The following is a 26750-nucleotide window of genomic DNA, read 5'->3' as shown; positions in this document are numbered from 1 at the left end:
CACTACCAACCTGTTCAAGTGGGTTTTGGTGAGGGAAGACAAACTTTTGATAATATATACGAAGGGCGGGTCATTTGCTTGAGAAAGTAAACAAATCTGGATTGGTGGCAGGGATATTAGCTCCAGACGCTGAAAAAGCATTTGATACTATGGAGGCTTTGGGGTTTGGCCCTAGTTTTTTGTGCATGGTTCAGGCTAATTATCAGACTCCGATAGGCTATTAATGGGTATATCTCACAGGGAATTAAATCTTGCGACACGAAACAAGGGTGCCCTTAGTCCCTGCTCCTGTACTCGATACATTTGGAATCACTTTCATCAAAGAATCGCAATGAGAAGAACATTAGGGGGATACTGTCCGGAGGTAACATAAGGTGATGGCATGTGCCGATGACTTACTTGTCACAGCAAAGGACTTCATTGACTCACTACCGGGACGAACTACAGCACTTCATACATTTGGAGAAGTAGCAGTATTGAAGATCAATATTCACAAATCAGAAATCAATTATACAAGGGCGAGCTCTCTCCACGGAAAGGCCTGTAGATTTGGGTCATTATCAGAGGACATTGAAAGGGCTGAAATATCTGGGAGTGAAAATAACCGACTCCATGGAGTCTATATGCCAGGCTAATTATCCCACGTTATTGGATTCCATTAAAGAGTGGTTGGAGGAGCGTAATCCATTATTAATTTCATGGATAGGTAGGATTGATATAATTAAAATGGTTGTCCTCCAGAGGGTGTTTTATTCCCAAGCCTTGCCAATAGCTGACCCTTTGGCATTTTTTAAATAACTAAATAAATTTGGGAGGAATTTCATATGGAATGGGAAAAGACCAAGGGTACCTTGGAAGGTATTGATGGCAGCCGTCACAATAGGAGGAATGGGGGCCCCAACATTTTAAATCCATTATAAAGTGGCTCAACTGCAGATAATACGGGACTGGTTTGGGGAAAGAAGGGAAAAATATGGGTATGGATGAATCAAGCTGCGGTCGCTAGGCCCTTAGGAGAAGTTCACTGGTGTCCGAAGGTTGATCCACCCCTTTACATGTATAAAAGCAAACTAATGGCATTGATGGGTGACATATGAGACTAGGTAGTATGGCGAGAAGGATACAACATTACCCTCTCCATTTACTCTCATTTCGTAATCCGCAGTTCGCACCTGGGTTAGAGAGGGATGCGTTCAGATGTTGGGAAGAGGCAGGGTGCCAGAAGATGGGGGATATGGTGGAAGGCCAAGAGATGAACAAGTTACTCTTACCTGGTAACGTTCTTTCGATGGGATGGTCTGACGACGTATTCCATATCTATGACAGTAATCACCACAGCTGTGCTGCTTCGGAAAATCTTTCGGCATCTGCGTCGAGGACGTCAATACGCCGCCCTCGAGGACCTCCGACGGCCAACGTCACTGGATGTTATTAGTAGGACGCACGACGCCTGTAGCCTCAGTTGTAGTTTTTTCCCAGAATGTGTGGCACCAATCTTCTGCCAGTCTGACCACACAAAGCCTTGCGGAGGCGTAAACTGCAATCGCATAAGAAATTCTGTAGCGGGGAAGGCAGGGAGCGGTATGGAATACGCCGTCAGACCATCCCATCAAAAGAACGTTACCAGGTAAGAAAGTAACTTGTTCTTCGAGGGGATTGGGTCCTCCGACGTATTCTATATCTATGACAGTCTCCCAAAGCAGTACCAACGCAATGAGGTGGGAAAAGAATTTAGAATACAGAAATTTAGAATGCCCAATCAAATTGCGGAGTAAAGGACCGCCTTGCCAAAGGCCAGATCCTGGCCACAGATAGAATGGAGGGAGGAGTGATGTACAAATGTATGGACCGAAGCCCAGGTGGCTGCATCACAGATGTTACGAATAGGAACACCGCTCTGTAGAGCAGTAGAGGCAGCCATACCCCTGGTAGAATGGGCACGCAAGCCGCCAGGCGGGTCCTTCCCGCCAAGCGGTAACATTCAGAAATTGCCAGAATAATCCAGTGAGACAAAGTCTGCTTAGTAACCGCTTGTCCCAAACACCTTCCAGTGTAACCAATAAAGAGTCGATTGTCCAGTCTGACCAGGGACATGCGTGAAATATAAAAGCTTAAAGCTCTCCTAGGAGCCAGCCTATGGAGCCTCTCCTCTTCCTTACCAGGATGCGGAGGAGGATAAAACGCCAGAAGAATAACCTTCTGGCCTAAATGAAATTCTGACCCCACCTTCGGAAGAAAGGAAGGACGAACTCTAAGGACAACCCTGTCCTTATGAAATACAGTGAAGGGTGGCTTAACTGAAAGTGCCTGTAACTCACTCTGCGAGCGGACGTGACCGTAACCAAAAATACTGTTTTAAGAGTTAACAGTCTCAAAGGGCAAGAATGCAAAGGCTCAAACGGAGCACCCATCAAAAACTTGAGAACAGGGTTCAAATCTCAAACGGGCACCTGGAAAGGTGATGGATGGAACACATTAGTGAGCCCTTTTAGAAACTGAGAAATTAAAAGGGATTTAAAAAAAAGAACACTCTTCAGACAAGCCCTTAAATATGGACAGCGCCACCAGGTAACCTTTAACGGTACCCACTTTCAAGCCCCTGGGGGCTAAAGAGAGCAAAAAAGACAGAACCATAGGAATGTCACATGAAAACGGATCCACATTCTTAACCCTGCACCAGTTGGAGAACTTTCTCCAATGGCAACGGTACAGGGACTTTGTTGTGGGCTTTCTGGCCGAAAGCAACACCCCCATCACGTCTTCAGGGAGGTCCCAATCCTTAGACCTCAACCTTTCAGAAACCAAGCATGAAGGTTGAGGGATCGGACCTCTGGATGGAGAACCTGATTTCCATTCCCTCCCCCCATCCACCACCCTCCCGTGAGAGCAGATCGTCTCGGTAGGGAAGAAGACGTGGAGGGCAGATGGACAAGTCGAGAAGGTCCGGGTACCATGCCGGAGCAATGCGGATCATCCGGGAACTGAACCTCCGCAGCACTTGCGGGATGACAGGGACTGGAGGAAACGCGTACAGCAGTGGGAATGACCACTCCACCACGAACAAGTCTCCTAAGGCTCCTTTTGGAGGAAATTCCCACGAGCAGAACCTGCTGCACTTCCGGTTGACACTGGAGGCAAAGAGATCCACTTGAGGGGTCCCCCAAAGAGATCGCGCTCTGCCTGCTCAGAGCATCCGTCGTTTTTCATCTCCGGCCAAATGAACTGCCGAGATCGAAACTTCCTGCTGGATTGCCCAGAACCAGAGCTGCATCGCCTCCCTGCACAGAGGAAGAGACTCTGCCCTCCCCCCTTTTTTGTTGAGGTAGTGTATGGCCAATGTGTTGGCTGTCAGGATCAGGGCATTCTTTCCACGCACAGTCGGCAGAAAAGCCTTCAGGGCAAGCCTGACTGCCCTCAGCTCCAACAGATTGATATGGAGTCTGGACTCCGACGGATACCAACGACCGCTGACTGTCAACTCGTTGGCATGAGCTCCCCATCCCGTGAGGGATGCGTCAGTCATGATTGACACCTCCGGCCAGGGTAGCCAAAATGCAGCCCCCTTCATCAGATTCCCTGCGACGGCCCACCACAGACGGTCCTGGGCGACCGAGGGCGGCACCTGAACGGGATCCGACATCCTGCCAGAGGACTGAGACCACTGGAGCTTGAGTGCCCATTGCAAAGATCTCATCCGCAACCTGGCATCTGGCACCAGAAGAATGCAGGATGCCATGAGGCTGAGCAATCTCAAGAACTCGAACGCAGGGAGACTCTGGGCATGTTTAAACTTTAGCGCCATCTGCTGAATGTGATGAGCCCTCACCTGGGGAGGAAAACACTGCCCCAGGGACGTGTCGAGCACTGCTCCGATGTACTGGAGCCTCTGCGTTGGTGTCAAATGGGACTTCTTTAAGTTGAGGGAGAAGCCAGGCTTGTGGAGGGAGTGGCAGGTGACGGACAGATGATCCAGGACTTGCTCGGGAGAGCGCGCCCTGATCAACCAATCGTCCAGGTAGGGGTAGACGCGAATCCCCCTTTCCTGAGATGCGCTGCCACCACTACCATGAGCTTGGTGAAGACCCTCGGGCGGAGGTCAATCCGAACGGCAGGACCCGAAACTGAAAGTGCGAGTCGCCAACCGCGAACCTCAGATGCTTCTTGTGCTGTGGATGGATCGGCACATGAAAATAAGCGTCCTTGAGGTCGAGACACACCAACCAGTCCTGAAGTTGAAGGGCCTTGAGGACTTCAGAAAGAGTAACCATCTTGAACTTGTCCTTCCTGAGGAGTTTGTTCAAACCGCGCAAGTCCATGATGGGCCTCAATCCCCCATCTTTCTTGGAAATCAAAAAATAAGGGGAATAGCATCCCTTGTTCCGCTCCGCTACAGGCACCAGTTCTATTGTGTTTTTCTCCAGCAGGGCTTGAACCTTCTACACAAGGTTCGGATCCGGACTCTTCAAAGAGAGGTTCCCAGGTGGATTGTCACGAGGTATCTGCCGAAAGGAAGACAGTAGCCGTGGGCTTATGATCTCCAGAACCCACACATCTGAAGTAATGGCACGCCATTCGACAAGATGCTGCGCCAGCCTTCCCCCAACTGGAGAACCATGGGACATGGCCTCATGACTGAGCTGAAGCGGCTGTGGCATTGCCTGAGGGCAAGGAGGCAACTGCCCGAGCGGCCTTGGCACCTCGAGTACTTTGCTTTCCACCTCTGGCATTCCTACGGTGGCCCCTTTGACTGTCAGCTCCTCTCGCTTTACCAAAGGATGAGTAATAACGAAAGGAACCTCCCCTCCACTGCTGTCCCCTAGGAGAAAAAGGCGGAGGTTGGCGAGCTGCAGCGCCCAACGACTTTGCTGCAGCTTTGGAGGTCTGCAACCTCTCAAGGCTCTCGTCAGCCTTGCTGCCAAAAAGATGGACACCATCAAAGGGCATGTTGAGGAGCCGGGCCTGCACATCAGGAGCAAACCGCAACTTGCGCAACCACGCAAACCTGGGTATTATGGTGCTTGCCGCCATGGACCAGCTGACGCAATCTGCCATGTCCAAACCAGACTGCACGGCCTCACACAGGTCATCCTTGCCGTCCTGGACCATAGCAAGAAAACCATCCCGTTCGTCCCCTTTGGGAATATGTTCAGCCGCTAAGGAACCACAGTTCCACAGAGTGCATAAAATAGGACAAGGCACATACAGAGTTGGCAGCCTGAAGAGCCATACCCCCTGAAGAAAACACTTTCTTCGTCCAACCATCAAAACACTTGTCGTCCCCATCAGGAGGGATGGTAGCAAAGACTTGCCCACTACCGGGAGACTCTCCGGAGCAGTCCAAGCCGCCGCCACCCTCCTCTGTAAAGCCATATGGAACGGGTCAGTTGGTGGACCTTGGTCAAGGATATCCGTGAGGTCATCCTGAAGAAAATCCCCTGGGGGAAAAGACCACCCCAAGTACTCTGTGACCCTAGACATAAGGCACCGGTACGAGGAGTCGGCATGGGTGCCAGGCTCAGGCCTACAAAACTCCACCTCCGCAGAGGTGTCCAGACCCCTGGCGTCGTGCAGGGACTGACCCAGGCCCTCAATCTGACTATCTCCCGAGAGAATCTCATCTGGCACCGGATCAGGAACCATACCATCAGAACCCTCATCCACCTCCGAAATGTACTCAAGATGGTGGAAAGTGGGCACAGAATGGGGAACAAAGCCATGCTTGGCCAGAGCCTTTCTAGGGGGTTCCACCGTACCCCGGGGTACCCCCGTCGAACCAGCCTCGAAAGGCGTCGAGGGAAATCGGCATTGATGCCGAACGCAGCGCCGACACAGGCCTCGAGGGCGGAGCCCTGAGCGTGTCCTTCGACAGCCTGGGCGCGGATGGCATCGGCGACTACCTCGAGGCGCAGCCTCGAGAGAGTCCCTCGACCTCTGCGTCGACGTCTTCTTTGAAGACATCACAGGTACACACAGTCTCGAGCGAGTCTTGTCCGACCGGGACTGTTCCCGCGAATCATGCTGACCACCCGAAGGTGTACGAGCGGTGTCTCTAGTTCGATCACGCCCGACCCCACTCAGAGGTGCGGACGGACCAGTGCCCTGCGATTCGAGAATCGCTAGCATTTTCTTACCGAAGGAAGCCCATTCCTCCGGAGTCGCATGCTTGGTAGGATAAGTGACCCGCCGACGGGCGGAGTCCTCGGACGAGGACGGGGAAGGCAACCGATGACGGCGCTTCCGGGAGTGCCTCGAAGAGGCAGAGGCGTGGCGGGACCCACTCCGGGACCGAGATCCACTGGACTTCCGACGACGATGCGGAGTCGCCCCTCGAATCGTCCGTCGAAAGACCCGTGGACCTTGACATCCGGGGCTTGGACACCTTACCAACCGACAGTTTCTTCTTGCGCTCCCGCAAGGCTTTGGACGTAAGCGACTAGCAGTCGACACAATCATCCGTGTCATGGGTCTCCCCGAGGCACCAGAGGCAGGTGTTGTGCGAGTCAGTCACCGACATCTTGGACCCGCAGTCCCCACACTTCTTGAAGCCTGGACGCAGGGTAGAAGAAGAGGAAGACATCTCGAAAATGTCTCACAAACTAACAGGTTTGAAGAACCGAAAGAACAAACTCCAAAGAGTCGAGGCGCGCCGAGATCTCCGAAGCGAACACGTTCAGGGAAAACACAGAACTGAGGCTACGGGCGTCATGCGTCCTACTTATAGCATCCAGTGACGTCGGCGGAGGTACTCGAGGGCGGCGTATCGACGTCATCGACACAGAACGCAGACAGATTTTCCAATGCAGCACAGCTGTGGCGATTACTGTCAGATATGGAATACGTCGGAGGACCCAATCCCCTCGAATAAGCCATTTCTGCAATGTAAACCGCCATTTGATTTGCCCTAAATGGAAAGGTTTAGATATTCACAGTTGAGACATTGGCTGTTGGCAACGGGAAATAAACAAGCGGCAATAAGGCACTTTACCCCCTTTGAAAAATATTTAATTACAAATTCGGGGGACCTCCATAAGGTCGGAACACTTTATAGGCTACTTACAGATTCTTTCACTATACACCGGCTCCAGGGGTATATGAAACAATGGGGAAAACGTCTTAACTAACTGTGATAAACCTAAGGGTATTCTCTCAAGCAGACCCCAAGAATCCCTTATTCAGGTGGCCAGGGAAGGGCTGGCGCTCTAAGATACCAACCCTGGGGGAGGACAAGTGAGGGAGGATCAACTGGGTTGGGGAACATGGGGTTACGTTCGGGAGAATACCCCAGGTGAGACGAGGTATTACACCAGGGAAGAGGACGAAGTCGCTGAGGCTTTTATATGCTGTTCAAAAATCAATATCCATTCCACCCAATGAATCTCCCTTACCAGAATCCAACAACCCCCAAGTATCCTGTAAACCCATTAGGAACCCAAACCTTGTGGCAGTGGGACACTGCATCTCCCAAAGACCCTATTTTCCCCATCGCCGACCCAAGTACTCCGAGTCATTCTTCTCCCCGTACCACTGATTATCATTTCCTGAACTCCCAGTCAGCTTTGACAAAAAACAGTTCCCACAATCCTCCCCCCCCCCCATTTGTTTCACGACAATAATCCTGGTCATTCCTTCGACAGACCTCCAAACTATTAATTTGCAGATTTTTCCCCATTACTTTCAAACCTTACAATTCTCACCCCTTCGAGTTTTCAAGGAACTCCCCCCCGCCCCCAGGGATGAGGGTCATAATTTACTACGAAAGCGCCCGCTAGGTTGTCCCAGTTTTGAGGCCAGGCAGAGTCAGGAAATTACCAAAACCACACACACCCGACTTCTTTCTCTTCCCAATAGGGATAAAAGGCAGAGCACACTGAGCAAGGCCGAACGCATGAGGAAGCAGCCATTCCAGGACGGTAATTCAAACTGAAGAGAAAGGCAGCAAGACCTGAAAGGACGTCAATGAGGGAGTTACCCTTGCCCTTTTCAACCTAGAACCGCGAAGTCTACGATGAAAGAAACATGAGACCGGGAATCACAGCTGGCGAATGGTGTGACGGATCTCAGCGGTACATGGAACCCTACCCCACTGATAGACAGGGGGGGCAGACGCAGTTGCCATTGTGGTACCAACCTTGACTCCAGCGGCAAAGGAACCGCTAACGAGTTCAGCACAGCCAGTGAGTCGGAAGAACCGAATAGTCAATTAGAATGTGCTAGGCTCAAGGTTGCAGTGACAACATCAAGAAGATAAATAGACCAGAGGTCTATTGTGAACAAACTTGGTACCAGAGATAGAGAGGCCCGGTGCCACATGGGCACTCATTCGGAGGTCTCTGGCTGATACCCCTCTCCTGAACAAAGACTGTGTTGAACATTGCAAGTAAAGAAACTACAAGTATCAAGAGGCCATAGGCATAAGACAACGGTATAAGGTGGTCATACAAGGGTCAAGCCAAATCCCTTGTACAATCAAAAGTCCTTGACACATTGCAAAAGTTCTGATATTATGAAACAGGTGTTTGCGCCCAGCTGAGCGGGGAACACTGTGCAAACTGCGACATTGTTGCACTTGCTGTAGACTAACCGAGTGACCCAGCGAGACAAGGTCTCCCTTCGGAAGTCTCTATTTAGGATTGCAAAGTGATTTGCAGGGTCTGAGCCCAGATGAGGGGAACCTTACCAAACTGAAGGGGTTGTTTAAAAAAGACATTAAGACTTTTGAATATTACAAATAAGGAGATTGTGAGTGACAGACGATAGTAATCCCGACTGAGGGACGTCAATAGTAAGATTGTGAAGAAGCCAAGTGAGCAACATTGGGATGACAAGCATGAACCGACTGAGGTATGTCCACAGTAAGTGGTTGGTCTACGCCCGACTGAGGGAGGCCGACTACTGAGAGAAGGATCAGAGACCGGCTGAGGGGGATCCGAGGGTGAAGGGTAATCACCTGATGTAAAGGTTAACAGAAGGAATTTTTGTTTTGGCTCATCAGGCCCTCTGAAGCAAGAGACTTTGCATGAGAGACTTGGGCACAGAAGGCCCAGAAACTGAGAAAAGGAACTGTAAGCTTGTGCGGGAGAAGCCCAGGAGTGTGCTGTGCTCGAGAGTCCGCCTTGTCCTGTGCTAAAAACATGGGGAAGGGAGACCGCGGCCATAACATTCCGACTTATCATTTTGTGAATACTTCTTTCTTTTCTTATGAACATTATCCCACACTATTTTGTCACCTAGCGGTAAGGATTGGCAATGAGTTTCTTAATATAGGCCGTTTTATTTGACTAGACTCCACCTGGACGGTATTCTCATTATTTGATGGTCGTAGCTTGCTCCCATCTTAGATTTAGGTTTAGATTAGGCGTTTATCTCACCCATTTTACAGTTTAATCAAACACCCTTGAAGTGTGATCAGTTGTGTTGGTCTTACTTTGATACCATGCCTTTCTTATATAACCCTATACCGGAGGGGCAATAGCAAGAAGTGTGGCAGAGAATACCGAACCACATGAGAGCACTTCAAGTTCGAGAAATGTGGTTTAAAAAAAAAAAAAAGTTTTTTTAAAGTATGGTAAAGTGGCAAAAGACTCCTGAGAAACTGAATTTCTATCCTAAAATGTCCAGGTGTTGGAGGGGTTGCAAAGAAAGTGGGACATGGAAGCACATATGGTGGGATCATTTTAAAACCATTCTGGAAATGTATTAATGTGGCAATGAGAGAAATATTTGGGTCCAGAATACGCAGAGAGTTCAGGGAGACTATGTTGGGGTTGGGTGATGTTTTGGAGGTTTTAGTATTGAAGTCTCAGAGAAATGCGTATATGATATTGAGTGTGTCAGCATTACCTCTGGTAGCTCGGAGATGGAAGCAATCACTGATACCCACCGAACAGGAACGGTTGGCTAAGATTTGGCATTACGTCTCTTTGGAATGGGTAACCTACGTGGTTCAAGGAGAACAGAAAAACTTTAAGGACGATTGGGACATGGTTTTGGACTTCCTTAAGAAAGAACTGGCGACCACAAGGAACACGAAGATGAGACCCGGAATATCAAGAATTGTTCTAAGGACAAAGCAAGAGGTGGGGCAGCTGTCCTGGGGGTTATGCATGTTATAAATCATAAATGCTTATAAATTATTATTATTTTTTTTTTTAAAAAGAAGTGCCTGACCATGAGATTTTTCTAGATGGGTATTGGGTTTTGCTAACGCGTTTGGCAAAAATCAATTGCAACAGTGGCCTCCCTGCTTTCCCCATTAGGCAATTGGCTCTGTCAATATCTGGTACTAGAACGCATAGCCCACACTTGCTATCTCACCTGAAATGAAGTCCTTCAGCCTTCACAGTGTCCTTCTCTACACCACCAATGCGATTGAAAATCACTGCTCGCTGGCCACCTTCCACTGTAAGAGATTTTAAAAATGTCAGTGCTCCTAGTTTTTAAGACTGTCATATATTGAGCTTTCAACCACTTTTTTCTTTCTTAATTACCCGGCCAGAAGCTGGGCCAACATTAGAGGACATCTCTTTGCATCCCAGTGCTGTTCTGACAAAACATACAAGAGCAAGATTGAATGTTACTCACCATGCAGTAATTCAGGTGTACTCCCAACTCCATCCCCAATCTTCCCAAACAGCAGGTAGGCCTCAATAAGCAATTCACTGAGCAGCAATACAGTCAGAAAAATACCCCCAGAGAAAATGCTGTAGAATTAAGGGGTGAAGTAAGGCAGGTCAGGGCAATGGGAAACTATGAGTGAGGTGAACAAAGGAAGACTTTTGGATTTAGGTAGGTCACTAGGTAACCCAGCAGTGAATGTCATTTTTCCGCTTTCTAAGTCCTTGTGAGGCAAGGAAAAATAACCTACCATACGCAAAAACCCAAAGTTGTAGCAACTTTCTTGAACTTTGTGATTTAATCACATGCTGTAGGAGCAACATTTAAGGAGGCATATACCTTTAGCTACCAACAACTTAATCTCAACTGATTGCAGGTGTTCAGACCCAACCATCTGGGTCAGAACACAATATATGCACGAGTTGCCATGAGCTAGCTATGTTTAAATAGCCCCACCCACACTACACAAAGCCGCTCTCAGCGGACATTATAAAAGAGTAATAAAGGGGACATCGAGCAGTGCCTACTCCTGGCCCTTCCATAGCACTATAAAGTTGAAATATCTATAGTATTTGGCAGATGACAATGAAATGTTGACTTCCATTCACTGCACTCAGGATAGCCTTGGATTGGTTACCGGAATGGACAATGAAGCCAAATGCGCGTTTCCAGCAGACACCCCAATTACAATAACAGATGGTAGAGATTTCTTCAGTACACTTAGAACATTAACATGACTGACTAATTACTTCAGACAGACAATAGTCTAGTTCAGAAGCCCTCCAATACATCAAAATCAATGGTACAAAAGACATTTGTACATATCTGTGCATATCAAATCCACCAATATCTATTGGTCAGACAATTCATGATCTAATCGTTCTGCCCGGCAAATGTCCCATCATTCTACAACTACGGTGCAGAACTTGTATTTGCAACTAGCCATTGGTTAGTGATATTTGGATAGTGGCGGGTAAGAAGTGGTATGCATAGAATTCAGGTGGACTGACTTTCGTGGTTGGCTTGTAACTTGCACTGTTGCGCCTCACCCTGCTAGAGCTACCATTCATTGGGTACATGGCACAGAAACTTATTCGGGGCTGTTGGGTCAACCTTCCAATTCCAGTGGGTGCAAGTTAATAAATCATTTACAGAAGGGATTGTGAGAGACAAACATATCTACCTTAGCAACGACATCTCTGCAAAACACTGAGCTCTGCAGTGACCAATAGCAAATTTGACAACTCCCCGACCCCCAAAAGTACTGCAAAGAATTGCAAATTCCTACTCAATGCATACCCGATGCCAAACAAACATTCTCAGCCCATTACAGAGTAGTCTGCTCGGGTCATGGGGCAGAACACACACTTGGGAGGATGCCCTAAAAAATACTCAAGGTGGGGCACGATTACTACTGTTTTTTCAAAGACAGCCACAGTAAAAATAAACAGTGCATTCACTTCAGCCTATAAATGAGATTCTGCTGTGCGAGTCCCACACATCTAGACTGGTTTGCCAACTCAGTCAATTAGGATTTAAACTGCCAATCTTTCAACTCTGTCAGCCTAATGTTTGCGCAACCAAGACCATTGTATCACTTTTATGGCAATGACCTACATTTGTAAGGACACATCACTGATGAACAACATCAGTACAAATTATTTCAGACGATCAGAGGCCATAAATACCCCAAATTCAAGAGCCACACTAAAACCCCTTTCTTGATACCAAAGTGTTACAACTCTCCGGAGTAACATATTAGGTCCCAATGAGCATAACAATTATGCTTCTAGTTTTTCTCAACACCAGGATTAAGTGACATTTTGCAGGGCAAGTTTTGAAATCCTGGGCATTTAAGGGCCTAACTCTGGAATGGCCTCCCAGCCCCTCTGTGACTTGAGCCAGATCGCCTAAAGTTCCAGAAACTCCTCAAGACCTTCCTTTTCTCCTTCCCCTCTCCCACTCCTTCCTAAAGCCCCTCGCCCTTGCGACTGGTTACTGGTCCCTTGCGCCAGGCCCTCCTCGAACAGTCCACCCCACCAAACCTCCTTTAACTAGCACTTGCCCACAGGCACCCTCCCTGACTAGCCTACTGAATATGGTCCACCCTAGTCTACCCCTGTTCCCCTGGCACTTACCCTCTTGGCTCCCTTAGCACTGGCCTAGCCAGCCCCCCTCCTTTCCCCTCCCTCATCCATACTTCCTCCCCGACCCCCCACCCCTTGCACTTCCTATTCTGCACTTGCATGTCGAATGTCACAAGGCCTAGTAAGACAGTTTTTCTCCTTGTCGCCCGACTTGTGGCGCCTGGAAGCACCTTAGTTGTATAGACGCCATGCAAATGTACAATAAATAGATTCTGAAAGTCTCTTCACAGGGCCAACCTTACCTGTGTAGAAGGACTCCTTTAATCCATAGACAACTGCTCCAGCTCCAAGTAAAAGTTTTAAACCAGTCCCTGCTCCCCTTGGGCTCCCAGACATGCGACCAGAGAAGTCCCGCAGGAACTGGAACATTGACTGAAAGGCATAAGTAACAACATATAAGCATATGAACATTCAGAACTCTTGACATCAATATCACAACTCATTTGAAAATTCGTTTTTAAACAGCCACTGAGAACAAGGTCTAGTCTTTCCCCACAGAGCCAACATTGGAAAATCTAATCTCCCAAAATTGATCCACTGCTGCAAACATTGCCCAGGTCTACACTACTAATGCCATCCAATTATATTCACATTATACTATGCAGATTCAAAAGCTGAAGAAAAATATTTACCATTAAATCGACTTGCTGAAGCTTATATCTGTTTAGTAGCACATGTGCCCTCCCTGTCTCCCCGCAGGAGTTCGGGACATGTCATAAAAAATAAACCACACCATTACATACACAACCTTCACAAGTGTCAGGCAGAAAAATATACTGAGGAGTCAGCCTGTGAGGGATTATGAGAACCTGTGCACATAGGATAGGGATAGTGGGACAGGAACACCCCTGGTCAACGCCAGGTTGGTGGAATTCTTGATGCCATCTGTGACGATGTGTGTATATTTTCAAACACAACGCCCCCCCCCTCCCCCCTCATTACAGGTACAATTCTAGCATCATTTGTTCTAAACCCTGCCATTGCTGAATATTTAAAGAAGATTTTGATTTCAGAAAGCTCAAAATACTGGAAAGATTTTCAAAACAATCGTCCTAGAACATTTACAAGAGCAGGTTGCTTTCGAAAGCCTGCATACCAACATAGAGGTGTAATTAAGGAATGTAAAAGGGCTAAATTCACAAAACGTAAACGTATGCACCCGTTTACGTTCTACACAATAGCCAACAATAAGGACTTCAAATTGATTTCTTGCTGGGTATTGAGATATTGGATTGCAGAACAAGACGCCGATACACACCACAAACGCCATATCAGTCATTAGAAGACTGATAACGCATGTGTAGTGGTGTCCTGTTCTGCGATCTAGAAAAATGTTAATGTTTGGAGGGCTCCTTTAACTACATGGAGAGCTAGATCTCAACAGGAGGCCAAGAGACGGAAGCTGATTTTGCTTTTCATGAGACAGATGTGCCCTGACAAAGGATACACCACTGTCAGAAATGCAGTGGCCATTATATCTGCTCTCCACTGTACGTGATCATACAGATGTGTGTGGAGGGGCTCAGAGCTCCCGGCTGTGCCACGCATCCAGGGAATATGTACCGGGGAAACCTAGTCTTTGAAGGAGCAAAACATAGATCGGCAGCCCACGAGCTGAGGCACATTTTGTTCAACTCCCAGCTTTCTGCGACTCGGATGCCGTGAGAACCTCCAGTTTGCAGATCTGTGATGCGGGGTAAAGAGTCTGGCAGCAAAATGGCACCCGCGTCTTTGTGTTGACTCGACCACAGGCTCTGAACACGCCGCAATCCCGGGCCTCGGGAGCAAGTACTGGCGGACTCGCACTGTCACCGAGGGGACCCTCTCACCCCCGGCTGGAGTCTCGCAGACCGTCATCCCCACCGTCCGGGCTACCTAGCCCCAGCGATCCTGACCACCTTGAGCCCAGCAGCTTGTCAGTGGCCCTCGGTGGCGCGAGCACCAGGGCCAATGGAAACACATCGGGCCATACTACAACTGGCCCGAGGGTGTAACGGCACTCACGATTTAACATTACTGCTGGGGGGTGTTCTCGGCCGAGTCTCCACGGGTCAGAGCGGAGCCGGGAGGCTGCTGGCCTCCTCCTATAGCGTACGACCTGCACCTCCGGTGCCAATCAGCACCTGGTTGGACTGGGGACAACGAAGCTGTGATCCAGCTCTTCTGTGGCACTGGAACTCCACTGGAAGCATTCTTCAACCCCATCGGGGGCAGTGCAGAAATCAACGGCTTCGCAGACCCTACCACCGGCAGGCGCCTGGACCTCCACAACCCAACTCATCGCAGTGAGAGCCGATCCTCCTCCTGCTCTCCTAGCACCGCTTGGGGCCCCCTCTGCGCTACTGGGACATTTGGATTGCCCTGCACTTCTCAGCCTGACCTGTCTGCTGGACCCACCTTATGCCCGCCCGAGGCATCGCCCCCCGCACCACCACTCGAGATAAAGCAGCACCTGCCACGCAGTGCAAGCAGTCCCCTTGGCAACCCTCAAAGTGGGGGAACGGTCCGAGGGGAATCACAGGGGACCCCTGCCTCCCATAAACGCTCTGCAGCCTGGGGTAGCCTGCCATTTGCTGCTGCAGCCTTCCACCCCTTACTGCATTGTGACGGCGGACACAACGACTTCGACTTCTGCATCACTGAGCTGGCAACGGTCTCAGCGATCGGCTCTGGCTGCCCTGTCCCGACTCTCTCGGCATCCATACTAGAATTGAAGCCCCACAGGATAAGGGCCGCTGCATTATGCCGAGTCTCTGAACGGCTGACCGTGTGCCTACATGAAGCCAGTATAGGCGTATCTCGGCATCACGCAAATGCCAAATGTGCACAGAACTCTTCCAAGGGGCACATATTACTTTCAGTAGCGGGTCCCCCATATTCCTACGCCCCAGGCAAAGAATCCAGACGCAGGGGCAAGGGGACATATGGGGGAAGGCTGCACAGACCCTTCATGGTTGCTCAAGATCCAGGTCGCCTACTTCGGCTGAGCCCTCCATATGGCTGGTCCAGGGTCCTCTGCTCCATCTAAGCAAGACACAAGGGACTTGCCCACAATGGCTAAACACCTGAAGACCACCGAACAGGCAGACATTGCTGCACTTCTGTCAACTTCAACCACAGAGAGCTAAGAGGGCTGACCGCACCGAAGCTGCTGAAGCTATCACTATGAAACCCCACATGGCGACGGACCCTGGACCTCCAGCGCAAGCGGTTACGAAGTCTGATCTCCAAGAACTGCTATCCGCTATTACGAAAGAATCTCAGAGAGGAACAGAGGAGGTCATGAACAAGATCATTGTCCTGGACAAGCGTGTCGGGGAGATGAAGGAGAGGACAACAGAAGCGGAAACAACCCTCTGCGAACACAGCTACAAGATAGATGGGCTCAGACAGAGTCACAGCATTAGAAGCCAGTTGCCAGGCCCTCGAGCTCAAGCAGGCGGATGCTCTCGGCGCAACATTTGCTTGAGAGGGATTCACAAAAGTGCCCGACGCAGGCCTGGAGCGATAGGTCAATGACCTCTTCCGCTTTATCCCGACACTACCCGATGACTCACTCCTCCCTCGTGCTCGATAAAGTTCACAGATTAAGGTCTTCAAATGCACCTGGCAGATCGTACGGCCCGCTCCTTAGCATAAACAAAGCAATATTACTTTCTAAACTGCAACAAGGCCAATCGAGCTCAAAAAGCTACACTACAGGAATAACATTCTGATCCTCCAGGACCAATGCGGCAAGCCTTGTTGTGCGGAAGTGGAAAAACTGGAAATTATGACTGAATACATCGGGGTTATTAGGTCAGGTGCTCCGACAGATCAAGAAGTGCAAATCCAATACATGCTATCCACCCAGAGGCCCCTCCCTCATCCCCAGCTGGACACCATGGAACTCCCAATCTCAACGAAGGAAGTGACCGAGATCATCCACTCCCTGAAAAACGTAGCCCCGGGTCCCGACGGACTGACCACCCACTGTCCATATCCTAGCTCCCAACCTGGCAACCCTATTCAACACTTTTCTCTCGACAAACTGCATCACCCCCTCAATGGAGGGGTCTATAACAGACTTGCTATTGAAGCCAGGGAAGGACCCGGCGCTCTGCTCGTCATACAGGACCATCATGCTGATGAACACTGACGCCAAAATATTCTCTAAACTCCTGGCACACAGATTAGTGAAAATCCTCCCGCCTCTGATCCACCCGGACCAGACATGATTTATCCCAGGCCGCAGCACCTCAGATAACACCAGGCAGACCCTAGATGTCCTTGAATCAGCAACTAGAAAAGGGGAGCGCATGGCCGTCCCATCACTGGACGCACACAAGGCCTTTCATATGCTGCACTGGGGTTACATAGGAGAAACCTTAAGGCACTACGGCTTTGGCCCGAAATTCCTGAAATAGACACTTGCAAACTACCAACACCCTACCACAGCACTCTGAATAAACGGTTGCAGCTCCCCCAGGATCGTGATAACCAGAGGCACTCGCTCTGGTCGCTCAATAGCTAGACTGTGGAAACACCCTGAGGGCCCAGCAATCCCCATGTGGGGGGCAAAGTGTTGGGACATTGCTGTCGCAGAGAAGATTTCCGCCGTCCGCTTTAGGAAACACTGCCCATCTGAACTGTTTCTTGGCCCGAATGTTATCATTAGTCATTAGCCTAATGCCTACCCCAGCAGCTGCCCCTCGGGTGTATGATCTGAAGCTGCCCCAGTCCCAATATGCCACCTGACTGACCTTTCCCCTGGTCCCCTGGGTTATGCTTGATTTTTTCGTTTAATTTTAAATGTTTCAGTACTGCAGTGTGCCTTGAACAATGCTTAAGCCTTTTTCTTTGTCTCTTGTTGGTTAAAAATCTCAATAAAAAGCCTGGTTAAATAAATAAAATGGACCGCTGTGCTCCTCATTCTTTAATACTCAAGGGGGGGGGCAGGGGGAATGCCACCTCTACAAAGAATCTTCACGCATTGCAAGTTGTGCAAAATAATGCGGTTCAGATCATAAAACAAATTTCACGAAGTGAGCATATTACTACACACCACAAGCCCCTCCACTGGCTTCCTATAAAAGCCAGAATTCAATTTAAAATGGCCACCGTTGTTCACAAGGCAGTCTATGACACAGCCCCAGATTACCTAAAGAAAAGATTAAATATCCATCAACCAGCTAAAACACTTTGCTCTAGTAACTCTATGCTACTATGCTGCCCATGCCTTAAACAAGTAAAAGCTCAAATCTTTTTCTTACATAGCATCTGTTGCCTGGAACACCCTCCCTCCTCCACGCCCCCACCCCAATCTGCGCTTGGAAAGAAACGTGCTCATCTATCGCCTACCTTAGCTGACCCCTCTGAGCCAGGTTCTTGTCTGTCTGTATGGTTTTCGTGTCTCCACATCCAATGCCCGTCAGGTTTTCAGCGAGTAATAGAACAAAAGAAATTGAGGGGACATGGATGCTGGAGTCATTGTTTTAAGGCGAAGGACGCGCCTCTAGCGACTTGTCCTCCCTGCCCACCAACCCCCCAATAGGCTTACATGTATGTTGTTGTCTAGAGGTTGGTTCCTGAAAACCAACTGGAGCCCTGCTTTTGTGCAAGGTGGCCATGTGGTTGAGCAAAGGTGTTGGCAAAGAAGGATTGTCAGCAAATTTGTTACCCCTCTAGATTGGAGGGAAGACCTGCCTGACATTTGGCCCAGTGTGTCAGGGTCCTTCTTTGCTCTTCGAAAGTCTTGTCAACTTGTCTACCAAAAAAGCACGCCTCCTCTATGGGTTAGTCCAATAATGTGGCCTGGGTCTCTGGCCCTACTTTTTCGGCTGCATCAAGTGCGTTTTTGATGCAAGCATTTGCTGACTTTCTCCGGGTCAATAATTTTTCTGAAAGTGGCCTGCACATCTTCGGGGACATGTTTAAACAAGTCCTCAAAGTCATCCCACTGTGCCTGGTTGCATCTTGACTTCCGTGCTGTTGCGTTGACTATGCGTTGGTTGTATGCAGCATTAGTTGCTGCTTTTTTACTAAATATATATATTCGCCTACTTTCCTTATAGGGGTTGGGGTGAATATTCCATAATGATCATGGGCTTTGATGACTAGGTAGTCTGGGGCCAGTTGACCCTCGATATACATTTGGTCTGAATGATAGGGTTTGGATTTCTTTTCCACCCTCGAGTTGACAGTTTCTATGGAGAATGGTTTAACTAGCGATGGGTTCACCCTCTTTACAATGGCTAATAGTAAGTGAATGCAATAGGCCACCATCTTTTTCTCCTCTTGAACGTACCCTATGAAGTCTTCATCTTCAGCAGGTTCCTCTGGGAAGATGTACTCTTCAGAAGCTCTCTCTCTAAGAGGTCTGAATAGAGGAAGTTATCCTCTGTTGGTTAAGAGGAGGTGGGGTTGGGGGGGGCGAGGGGGGGGTGAATGCCTCATTCAGGGAAGGCATTAAAATATTCCTCAGGTTCCTGATCCAGAAATTCGTATTGCAAATCTGCAGTGTTCTCAAACTCATTCTGATCCGTGAAGTGGTCAGAATGACTGTTCCCCAGGCCATACGTCTTCTCATTCCTCCTCAGAAATCAGAGAGGTCTACGAGCATCTTGCGTTTCAACATTTATGCTGCTGAAATAGACTGTGCATTAAGGACGGAGTAGTCCGTTTTGTTTAAAAAAGCTGTTGTGTAGTTTTCTCTTTAACTCTTTGTATGGCTGTTGGGGGACGGGCTCATCCTCTGCGAACACCAGATATCGAGATCCGCAGTGAGAGTGCTGGACTCTGTCGTCTCCAAAACCGCATATATGGCATAAAATGCCCAATGCTTAGAGCACCATTAACAGTTTTCAGTTGAAATAACTGGCATGCCAGTTAGCCGTCTTCGGCGTGATACATAGGTAGACCTGTGTCTCTCTCATGGGGAATTTGGAGTTGCACCTAAGACAATGTAAATGGTGTGTTCTCCATAAGCACCTCAGGGGACCAACGCTAACCTGTGTTGTGTAAAGAAGGGGGTAGAGACAGGCCTTCATAAAAGTAAAAAGATCTATGTCTATAGATCTTCTACAGATATATTTAGCCATAAATTTAGATCCCCTGCTCTCCTACTGTGAACCTTGTCATGTCGCAGTCGTTTCTATTTCTAAGGAATCCCTTGCTCAACTGCCTCATTGTCAATTTCAGCAATCTGCGAGCAATGGAGTCTTTCTCGCTACAAATCATGATACTAACGGATGGCGGTGGGGGGAGGGGAGTCATTTCAGAGGGGGTGAGGTCATTTTTTTAAAGGAAAAAGAATCAGATTTGTCAACACATGAGGGATTATGGGTACCTGTACATGATAGGGATAGTGTGACAGGAAGACCCCTGTTGATGCATCTTTTTCGACTTAATTTTTTTATACTCTGAGCCAACCACTAAGATGGCAGACTATGCAAAGCATTTGGCGTTACAATCCTTTTTCTGGAGCTTTTGAATCTGCTTGACTTCAAAGTGTACATTTTTTACATTTCTGAAAAGTCTGCCATGTTTTTTGACTGCAGTCCGTGTGGTTTATAGGCGAAATCGAAAGTCTGAAATCCACTAATCCGAGTTAAGAGGACCTCTTTGCATCTGCAGCAGTGGTGTGATAAAATATTTTCTTGATAAACAGACCAACAATGTGGGTGAAATTATTTAAAGCAAATGTGAATCAGGAGTTGGAAAACCACTGCATGGATGACAAACACTAATCATGGAAGTCCCATTGTCTCCCCCAAGTAGTTAAAAGGAAGAGTCAACATGGAGTCGGGGCAGGGCTTAAAGTGAGGCTGGGAAGAGAGGAATGGCAGCCAGACAATAATAAAGTGCATCTGTTATGGGTTAATCTGGCACATGGAAGTAGGGTTTCCCCAAAAGCAGAGAAGAAATCTCAGCATGTCATGTGCTTAGTCCCACACCATTGAAAGTGGAGGCTGGGAAGTCTTTCACTAAGTGTTGGAATGAGGTCCGCCCACAGGTAACATCAAAACCCATGCAACATTAAACAACCCGAGTACCTGGATTTAAATATGGTACTAAACCAGGTGTAAAGACTATCTGATAAAGAGATTCACTATGAAACTAGATTGGCACCATTAGGTCCTGGATCCAGCGTTTTTGTATATTGTTGCCGGCATTACCATACAATGCTCATGGTTTTTATAACCTTTGAGAAATGAAAAAAAGGCACCATGTACGTTCCCATGTGTTCTTGCTGAGTGGTGTGAATATGAGGAAGTGCAAGTCTTTAAGGTGACAGGCGAGGAGCCTATTGCCCAGCAAGCAATAGACGGGGCACTCATTTAATATAAACAAACTTAAAAGTCAAGAGCGATTTACCAGCTTGGCTGATGGACAACATGGGCTGGGAGAGAACAGGCAGCAAACTCTGAGACCCCCAGATCTCCTGTTATCAAGCAGCACCATGTGCCCCACATAAAAGGGCGGGGGACTGCACAAAGCTAAGTGACACAGCCCACAGAAGATTAGAAAATTCAAAGGTAAACAAGAGGGCAGTCATTGTTTAGCATGGAGTCTGAGGCAAGGAGTAACATTGGGTAAAAGAGGTGCTCCCAAGTTACACTGTACTGCCAAGGGAGGCAATATGGAGATTACAGAGAGGGACGAGGCGATAAAGGCAAATGGATGTTGGATATGGAACCATCAAGCACCAGTGAGGATGAAGGGTGAAGGGTGAACCCGTGTCAGAGCAAAGCAGCCAGAATGACACTGTAGGGATTTAAATTAAGATTTCATAAGTGAGAGTTAAAAGGCATCTTCCTGTGCATCTAGCATTAACCAGCTATCAGGAGCTGCCACTGGGGAACAAGGAGCTAGTACACAGCGTTTTGCAAATCTAACTTTCATCAGATGCAAAGCTATCATTTTGTCCCTCATTTGTGACCCCTTCTGCTTTTCGTGTCATTTGGATGTGCCCCACTGTTTATAGAGTGTACCAAACACACAGTTAAATTCACACAGGTGTGTTTGTTCGGCATCAGTTGGCCTGGGGAGTCAAGTTGCTCCTGGTAGCTGTTGGTGTCACTAACCAGGTTCTTCTAGGCTACAAGCGGAAGCTAAATAGCTCCCAGCTCCCCTCAATTTCAAACCCTGTACTGGGAAGGCCAGAACGGGATGGGAGGGAGAGACACGAGTTGTTAGAACCGGACACAACCAGGAGTAGAGCGAAAGACGTGGATGATGTGACCATATGAACCAGGTTAAGGCAGAGAGCCAGGAGACATATGCTTAAAGTCGGAACTCGTAAAGGGAGTGGAGAAACAGAAAGAGAGGAAGCCAGCAGGATTCAAGAGACTGCCACATTGACCAAAAGTGTTGCATGGGTGTTGTGACAGCACGATGAACAAGCCACAGGAATCAGAACTCGTTAAGTATCTGGAAAGGAGAAAGATTGGGTAAGTCTGCATATATGTTCACCAAGATTCAATGATGTAAAAACTAAGCACCAAGTCTCCTTGTAACCTACGCCGTGATACCCAAGGGTTTGGGCGTACAACCAAAAGCAATAAATATACTGGCACTCTAAAATCTCGCGTAAAAGCCAGACGTTTACATTGTGTGCAGACAACAGAAAACTCTGTACCCGTTACCATCACCACAACACCTTGTGCACTAAAAAAGGATAACAAAACTGTCCAAAATCGAAAATCTTTCAAGTAATAAGGGGAGATCTTTCTGATTTGCACAATGTTTTAAGTAAAGTCTTCACTGTAGCACGAAAAAAAAAAAAAAAAAACTATACTAGCTAGAGTTCTGTATAAAAAAAAATTCTGAAGAAAGTGCCACTATCCGAGCAGCCACTGAAACCGGTAGACACACGCAGTGACACTTAACCACACACCTATGTTGTACTAGATGAGGAGAGTGGCTAACACACATCACCCCCTTCCTTAGTAAGTCTTCTTAGTGTCCCCTAGTGGATTACTACATTTGAATGAGAATTTGACAACTAGAGTATTGGCTAATAAAGTGACGGAATTACCAAAATACTTTACTCGATGATAGACATGTCGAAGTAGTTGTGAACGAGATGTGTAGACAGCTACTTCTGGGGCATTGGCACTGTGTAATAAAAGTTACAAATCCTTCGTCCCAAGTAAAAGAAAAAAAATAAAAAAGAAATAGAAGGAACACAAAAAAAAAAAAAACAATGACCTTTTTCTCATTTTCATTAGACACGTGGCCCAACAGCACAGACCAAGGATCCAATTTTTTTGAGGTAAGAATAGATGGAAACGTCTGTCCTCTTTCAGTACGCCAAGAGAAGAAACAAGCCCCCCAGAGTCCAATATGCCTTTTACAGCAGCTTTTATTCAATTTGCTTCAGTTTTTCTAGATTGCTAGAACACAGTGAGGTCGCTTAAGAAGTTAGCTGCCTTTACAGTGCTGGGTTGCTTGGCCACCCCTTTTGTGTCAACACTCTTGAAATCAAACCAAGGCAACAGGATCCTGACAACATGAAAGCCAACCTGGACTACCTTACATTTACACTAAAAGTTTTGTTCAACTTTCATTTCACTGTTTAAAAGTTTATATCAAGTGCCCTAAACTGCCTTATGAGCAGTATATAAAATCGGACTAGACCCAAGAGTTTTACCCTAATCAAACCACCCAGACAACAATTGGCACCCGCAGAAGCCCCACCCTAAAATTTGCCAAACTTACATCATGAGTCTACACACACACTAGAGCACCATACTACAAACTTTACGCTCACCCCCACCCTCCCCCGAATAAATTGTTGCCAGGCCCCCGCTCCCCAAATGCCATTACTGCTTATATTCCAAATTTAAAGCAGACACCATACTCTCTTTTATAGGTTACTAGCTGGGGCGCCCGACATTGCCCGTGTCCTGATCAAGTGGTGTCTCATGTGCCCTGCAGGATGTTGCTCTTGTCCTCATGTCAGCAAGTCTTGCTTCAGTTTGCTCTGGCATCTCATTTGCCCTGTAGAAAGTTGCTCGTGTCGGCAAGTCGTGCTGCTGTTTATTGTTGTATTTCAGAAGCTCTTGATATTGATTGTCGCTTTGCATCAGATGGAGCTTTTCCAAGTGATGTTTGTGCGGCATATTTCAGTCACTTAATGGCTTCAGCACATTTGAGAAAATGTCCAAGAAAAATTGATTGTGCTCTCTTCTTGTGACTGAAATTAAGCAAACTCTAACCTTGCCATTTCCCATCTTTGGAGTGGCATGATAAAAAATAAAATCACTTATTCCCTTTAAAAATAACAGTTTCGAACTCGAACATTTTACTTCAGAAACATTTTCGAAATGTTGCCTCCTACTACCTACTGTAGTGAATCAGGGTGAGCAACCTTAAATGAGGGTGTCTATGGAGTACATTTTTTGCATCCAAACAGACTATAATCTTTCCCCAGACAAATGAGGAATCCATGCAAAATTTGGTAGCAGTGGCGTTTCAGCCAAACAGGGCCAGGATGAGCACATTCACCAATCTTCTTTTTCCCCACATTAACTAGACTGCCTCATGAATAAATAAAAAACACCTTCTTGTGGTAGATTTGACAGGAACCTGCACCTTAATCTTTCTTTCTAGAAAATGTACAACTTATAATGCAAATGTATATGGACCATCGATTAACAATTGTCACTTATTCGAGACAAGTCCATTTTATTGATCTTCTAGTACTTTTTGATACTTATTTTAGACCTTCACAATGTGCTGTTTAGTCCTCTTCTCAAATGACCTCTGAATTCGGTGCTTTGTGGACAGAAATTATAATTAGTTCCAAATGATCATTGAGTTCTTAGAACATGTTTCTTCACATTGCTTTTGGAAAATGTATCTAGGTAAGATCCCGCCAGGAATCCAATAAGTTTCCAACTCATTTTAATTTCTTCTGTTTACACACGTTGATAGTTTCTTCAGGTTTACCAAAACGTGGCACTCAGACTATAAGGTTGATTGGAGCTCTAATCAATCTTACAAATACATTCTTTGAATCTCATATTCCATTTGATTTACCAAAGATTTTAATTTTTCATACTTCGCATGTCAGGCTAATTGGATATCATTTGATCATGTTTATGTGATTTCTTAAATTACATGGCATGGCATCGGACTAATTTTTCTCCCTCTTTCTCCCTCTCTTGAATTGAAAGCACAAAATTGCACATGTGTATCTTTTGTCTTCCTCATTGTCCTATTCCCATCTTGTTCTACTGCTTTGTAACACGTTTGGACATTCTTTAATTAGTATTAGTATTACTGTGCAACAGCCTTGAAAAAGACCTATGTAGGGATTGAAACACGTGTTGGCTTTGGCTACAGCGACTGTTTTTGACTGGAATAAAAGTACATTTCAAAGATCAACTTCTTGTTTACTACAATCCTTAGAATGCCAGTATATTGTATTATGAAAGATATCACAGAAAAATATGGTCATTAGTTTACCTTGTAAAAAGATTTCCAAATGTTTTAATTATGGTCAAGCTGAGCACAAGAGTGTCAGTGATTTATTCTGTGAAGTCGGGCAGTGCCACACCCCAGCCCAGACAACTGCAGCAATCCCAACTGTATTTAATTTCAAAGGCGGAAGCTTACACTTGCGAGTGTCCATACATTTCCTATTCCCTTTTTGTACAGCCTCGCGACCCCTGTATAGCCGTTGGAGCCCCCTCATGGGGGCCAGCCCCACAGTACAAAGACCACAGTAGTAGAGGGTCAGAAAAGGAATGAGGATTAGGATGAGATCTGCACAGAGCCTACAAGTACACCATCCTGGCACTAGGCAACGATGAATCTCCAGGTCATGAGGTCTAAAGGTTGCTATGGGAGCATCATACCCAGATCCGGGTCTGCCTTAAAGATCTTAATTGACGTAGGAGCTGGGGTCATGAATTATTATCGGGGAAATTAGGTTTTCGTTATTCAATCTTGGGGATCTGCAATAAAATTTGATATGGTAATGAGTAGATCAAATTAACTTGTGAACAGACCTGCTACAATATGATCAATGTAATAGAACCTCTAGATCAAGCTGAAGCAGACCTTTAAACTTGTCAACAAGAATAAGCAGACCTTTTTCCAGTGAAAACGGAGGCCTCCCATATAGGGTAGAACTAGATGCTAAAGAGGACAACCTTAATGGCAACTGTTGATTCGTAACATTGCACAGACTTGTAATGTGTAATGCACCTGGCCCCCGTGCACCTTAACGCTGCACAGTTTGGAACTGGCAACAGGGTAAACAATTTGAACTCACCACTGGCTAGTGATATTTGACCGTTGCGAGTAGGAAATGGGTGGTTGTTTATGTGTATAGAATTGAGGTTTTGTCTTTCTAGTACCTTTCAAATTAGAAGTCTTGCACCCTGCTAAGACAATACATAAAGTGCTTTCCAATATATTAAAGAGATACCAGCAGATGTGCAAAACCTACAATGGAGTTGATCAAACCGCTAAAACCCTTGAAAAGTGGGTTGTATCATCATACTGGACTACGCATCTTTTCAACTGGAAGTGTTTAGTTATACACAAATATCACCCATAACATGCTGAAAGTAATACTCTAATTTACTCCAGTTGGATTTCGAGGAGAACGTTTGCCTGACAGTAGCACAACGTTCCAGGAGGGAAATGTGGCACCTTTTATCAATACCATGAATAGGTTGCATTCCACGCCCAGAGTAACATCCATGTTGAGAGGTTCAACAATGCCCCCCCCCCAAACCCCCATAAAAAGCATACAGGAACTTTATTGATCAAGACAGTCAGAGTTGGGATGGTGTCTTGCCCCGATTGCCATTAGAATGACCACAGGAACTTATCTGGCGTTTTCCTCTTTGACCTTAAAAACAAACTATTCACCCACCAGGTCAACAAAAGAAAAAAACAATGTTTTATAAAGTGATCCGATTAAAAGGTACAGCAATAGAGAAGAGGAAAGGAAACTCAGCCTACCATGTACATTAAGAAATAAGAAAGACT

At 47.0% G+C, this 26750-nt stretch overlaps 1 protein-coding gene across 1 annotated transcript in view; it reads right to left on the bottom strand.

Annotated features, from left to right (window-relative positions):
* The window catches only part of LOC138491177 (prohibitin-2-like), a 424112-nt gene that overhangs the window by 348116 nt on the left and 49246 nt on the right, over positions 1–26750 (bottom strand). The window contains exons 2-3 of the mRNA XM_069617553.1: positions 13004–13133; positions 10315–10399 (exon numbers count right to left, since the gene is read on the bottom strand). Coding sequence (XP_069473654.1) covers positions 10315–10399; positions 13004–13133 — 215 coding nt within the window. The remainder of the gene's footprint in view (positions 1–10314; positions 10400–13003; positions 13134–26750) is intronic.

The sequence above is a fragment of the Ambystoma mexicanum genome, chromosome 10 (genome assembly GCF_040938575.1).
Source record: "Ambystoma mexicanum isolate Mex_15411 chromosome 10, UKY_AmexF1_1, whole genome shotgun sequence".
NCBI classification, from domain to species: Eukaryota; Metazoa; Chordata; class Amphibia; order Caudata; family Ambystomatidae; genus Ambystoma; species Ambystoma mexicanum.
This window is presented reverse-complemented; position numbering and strand designations above follow the sequence as displayed.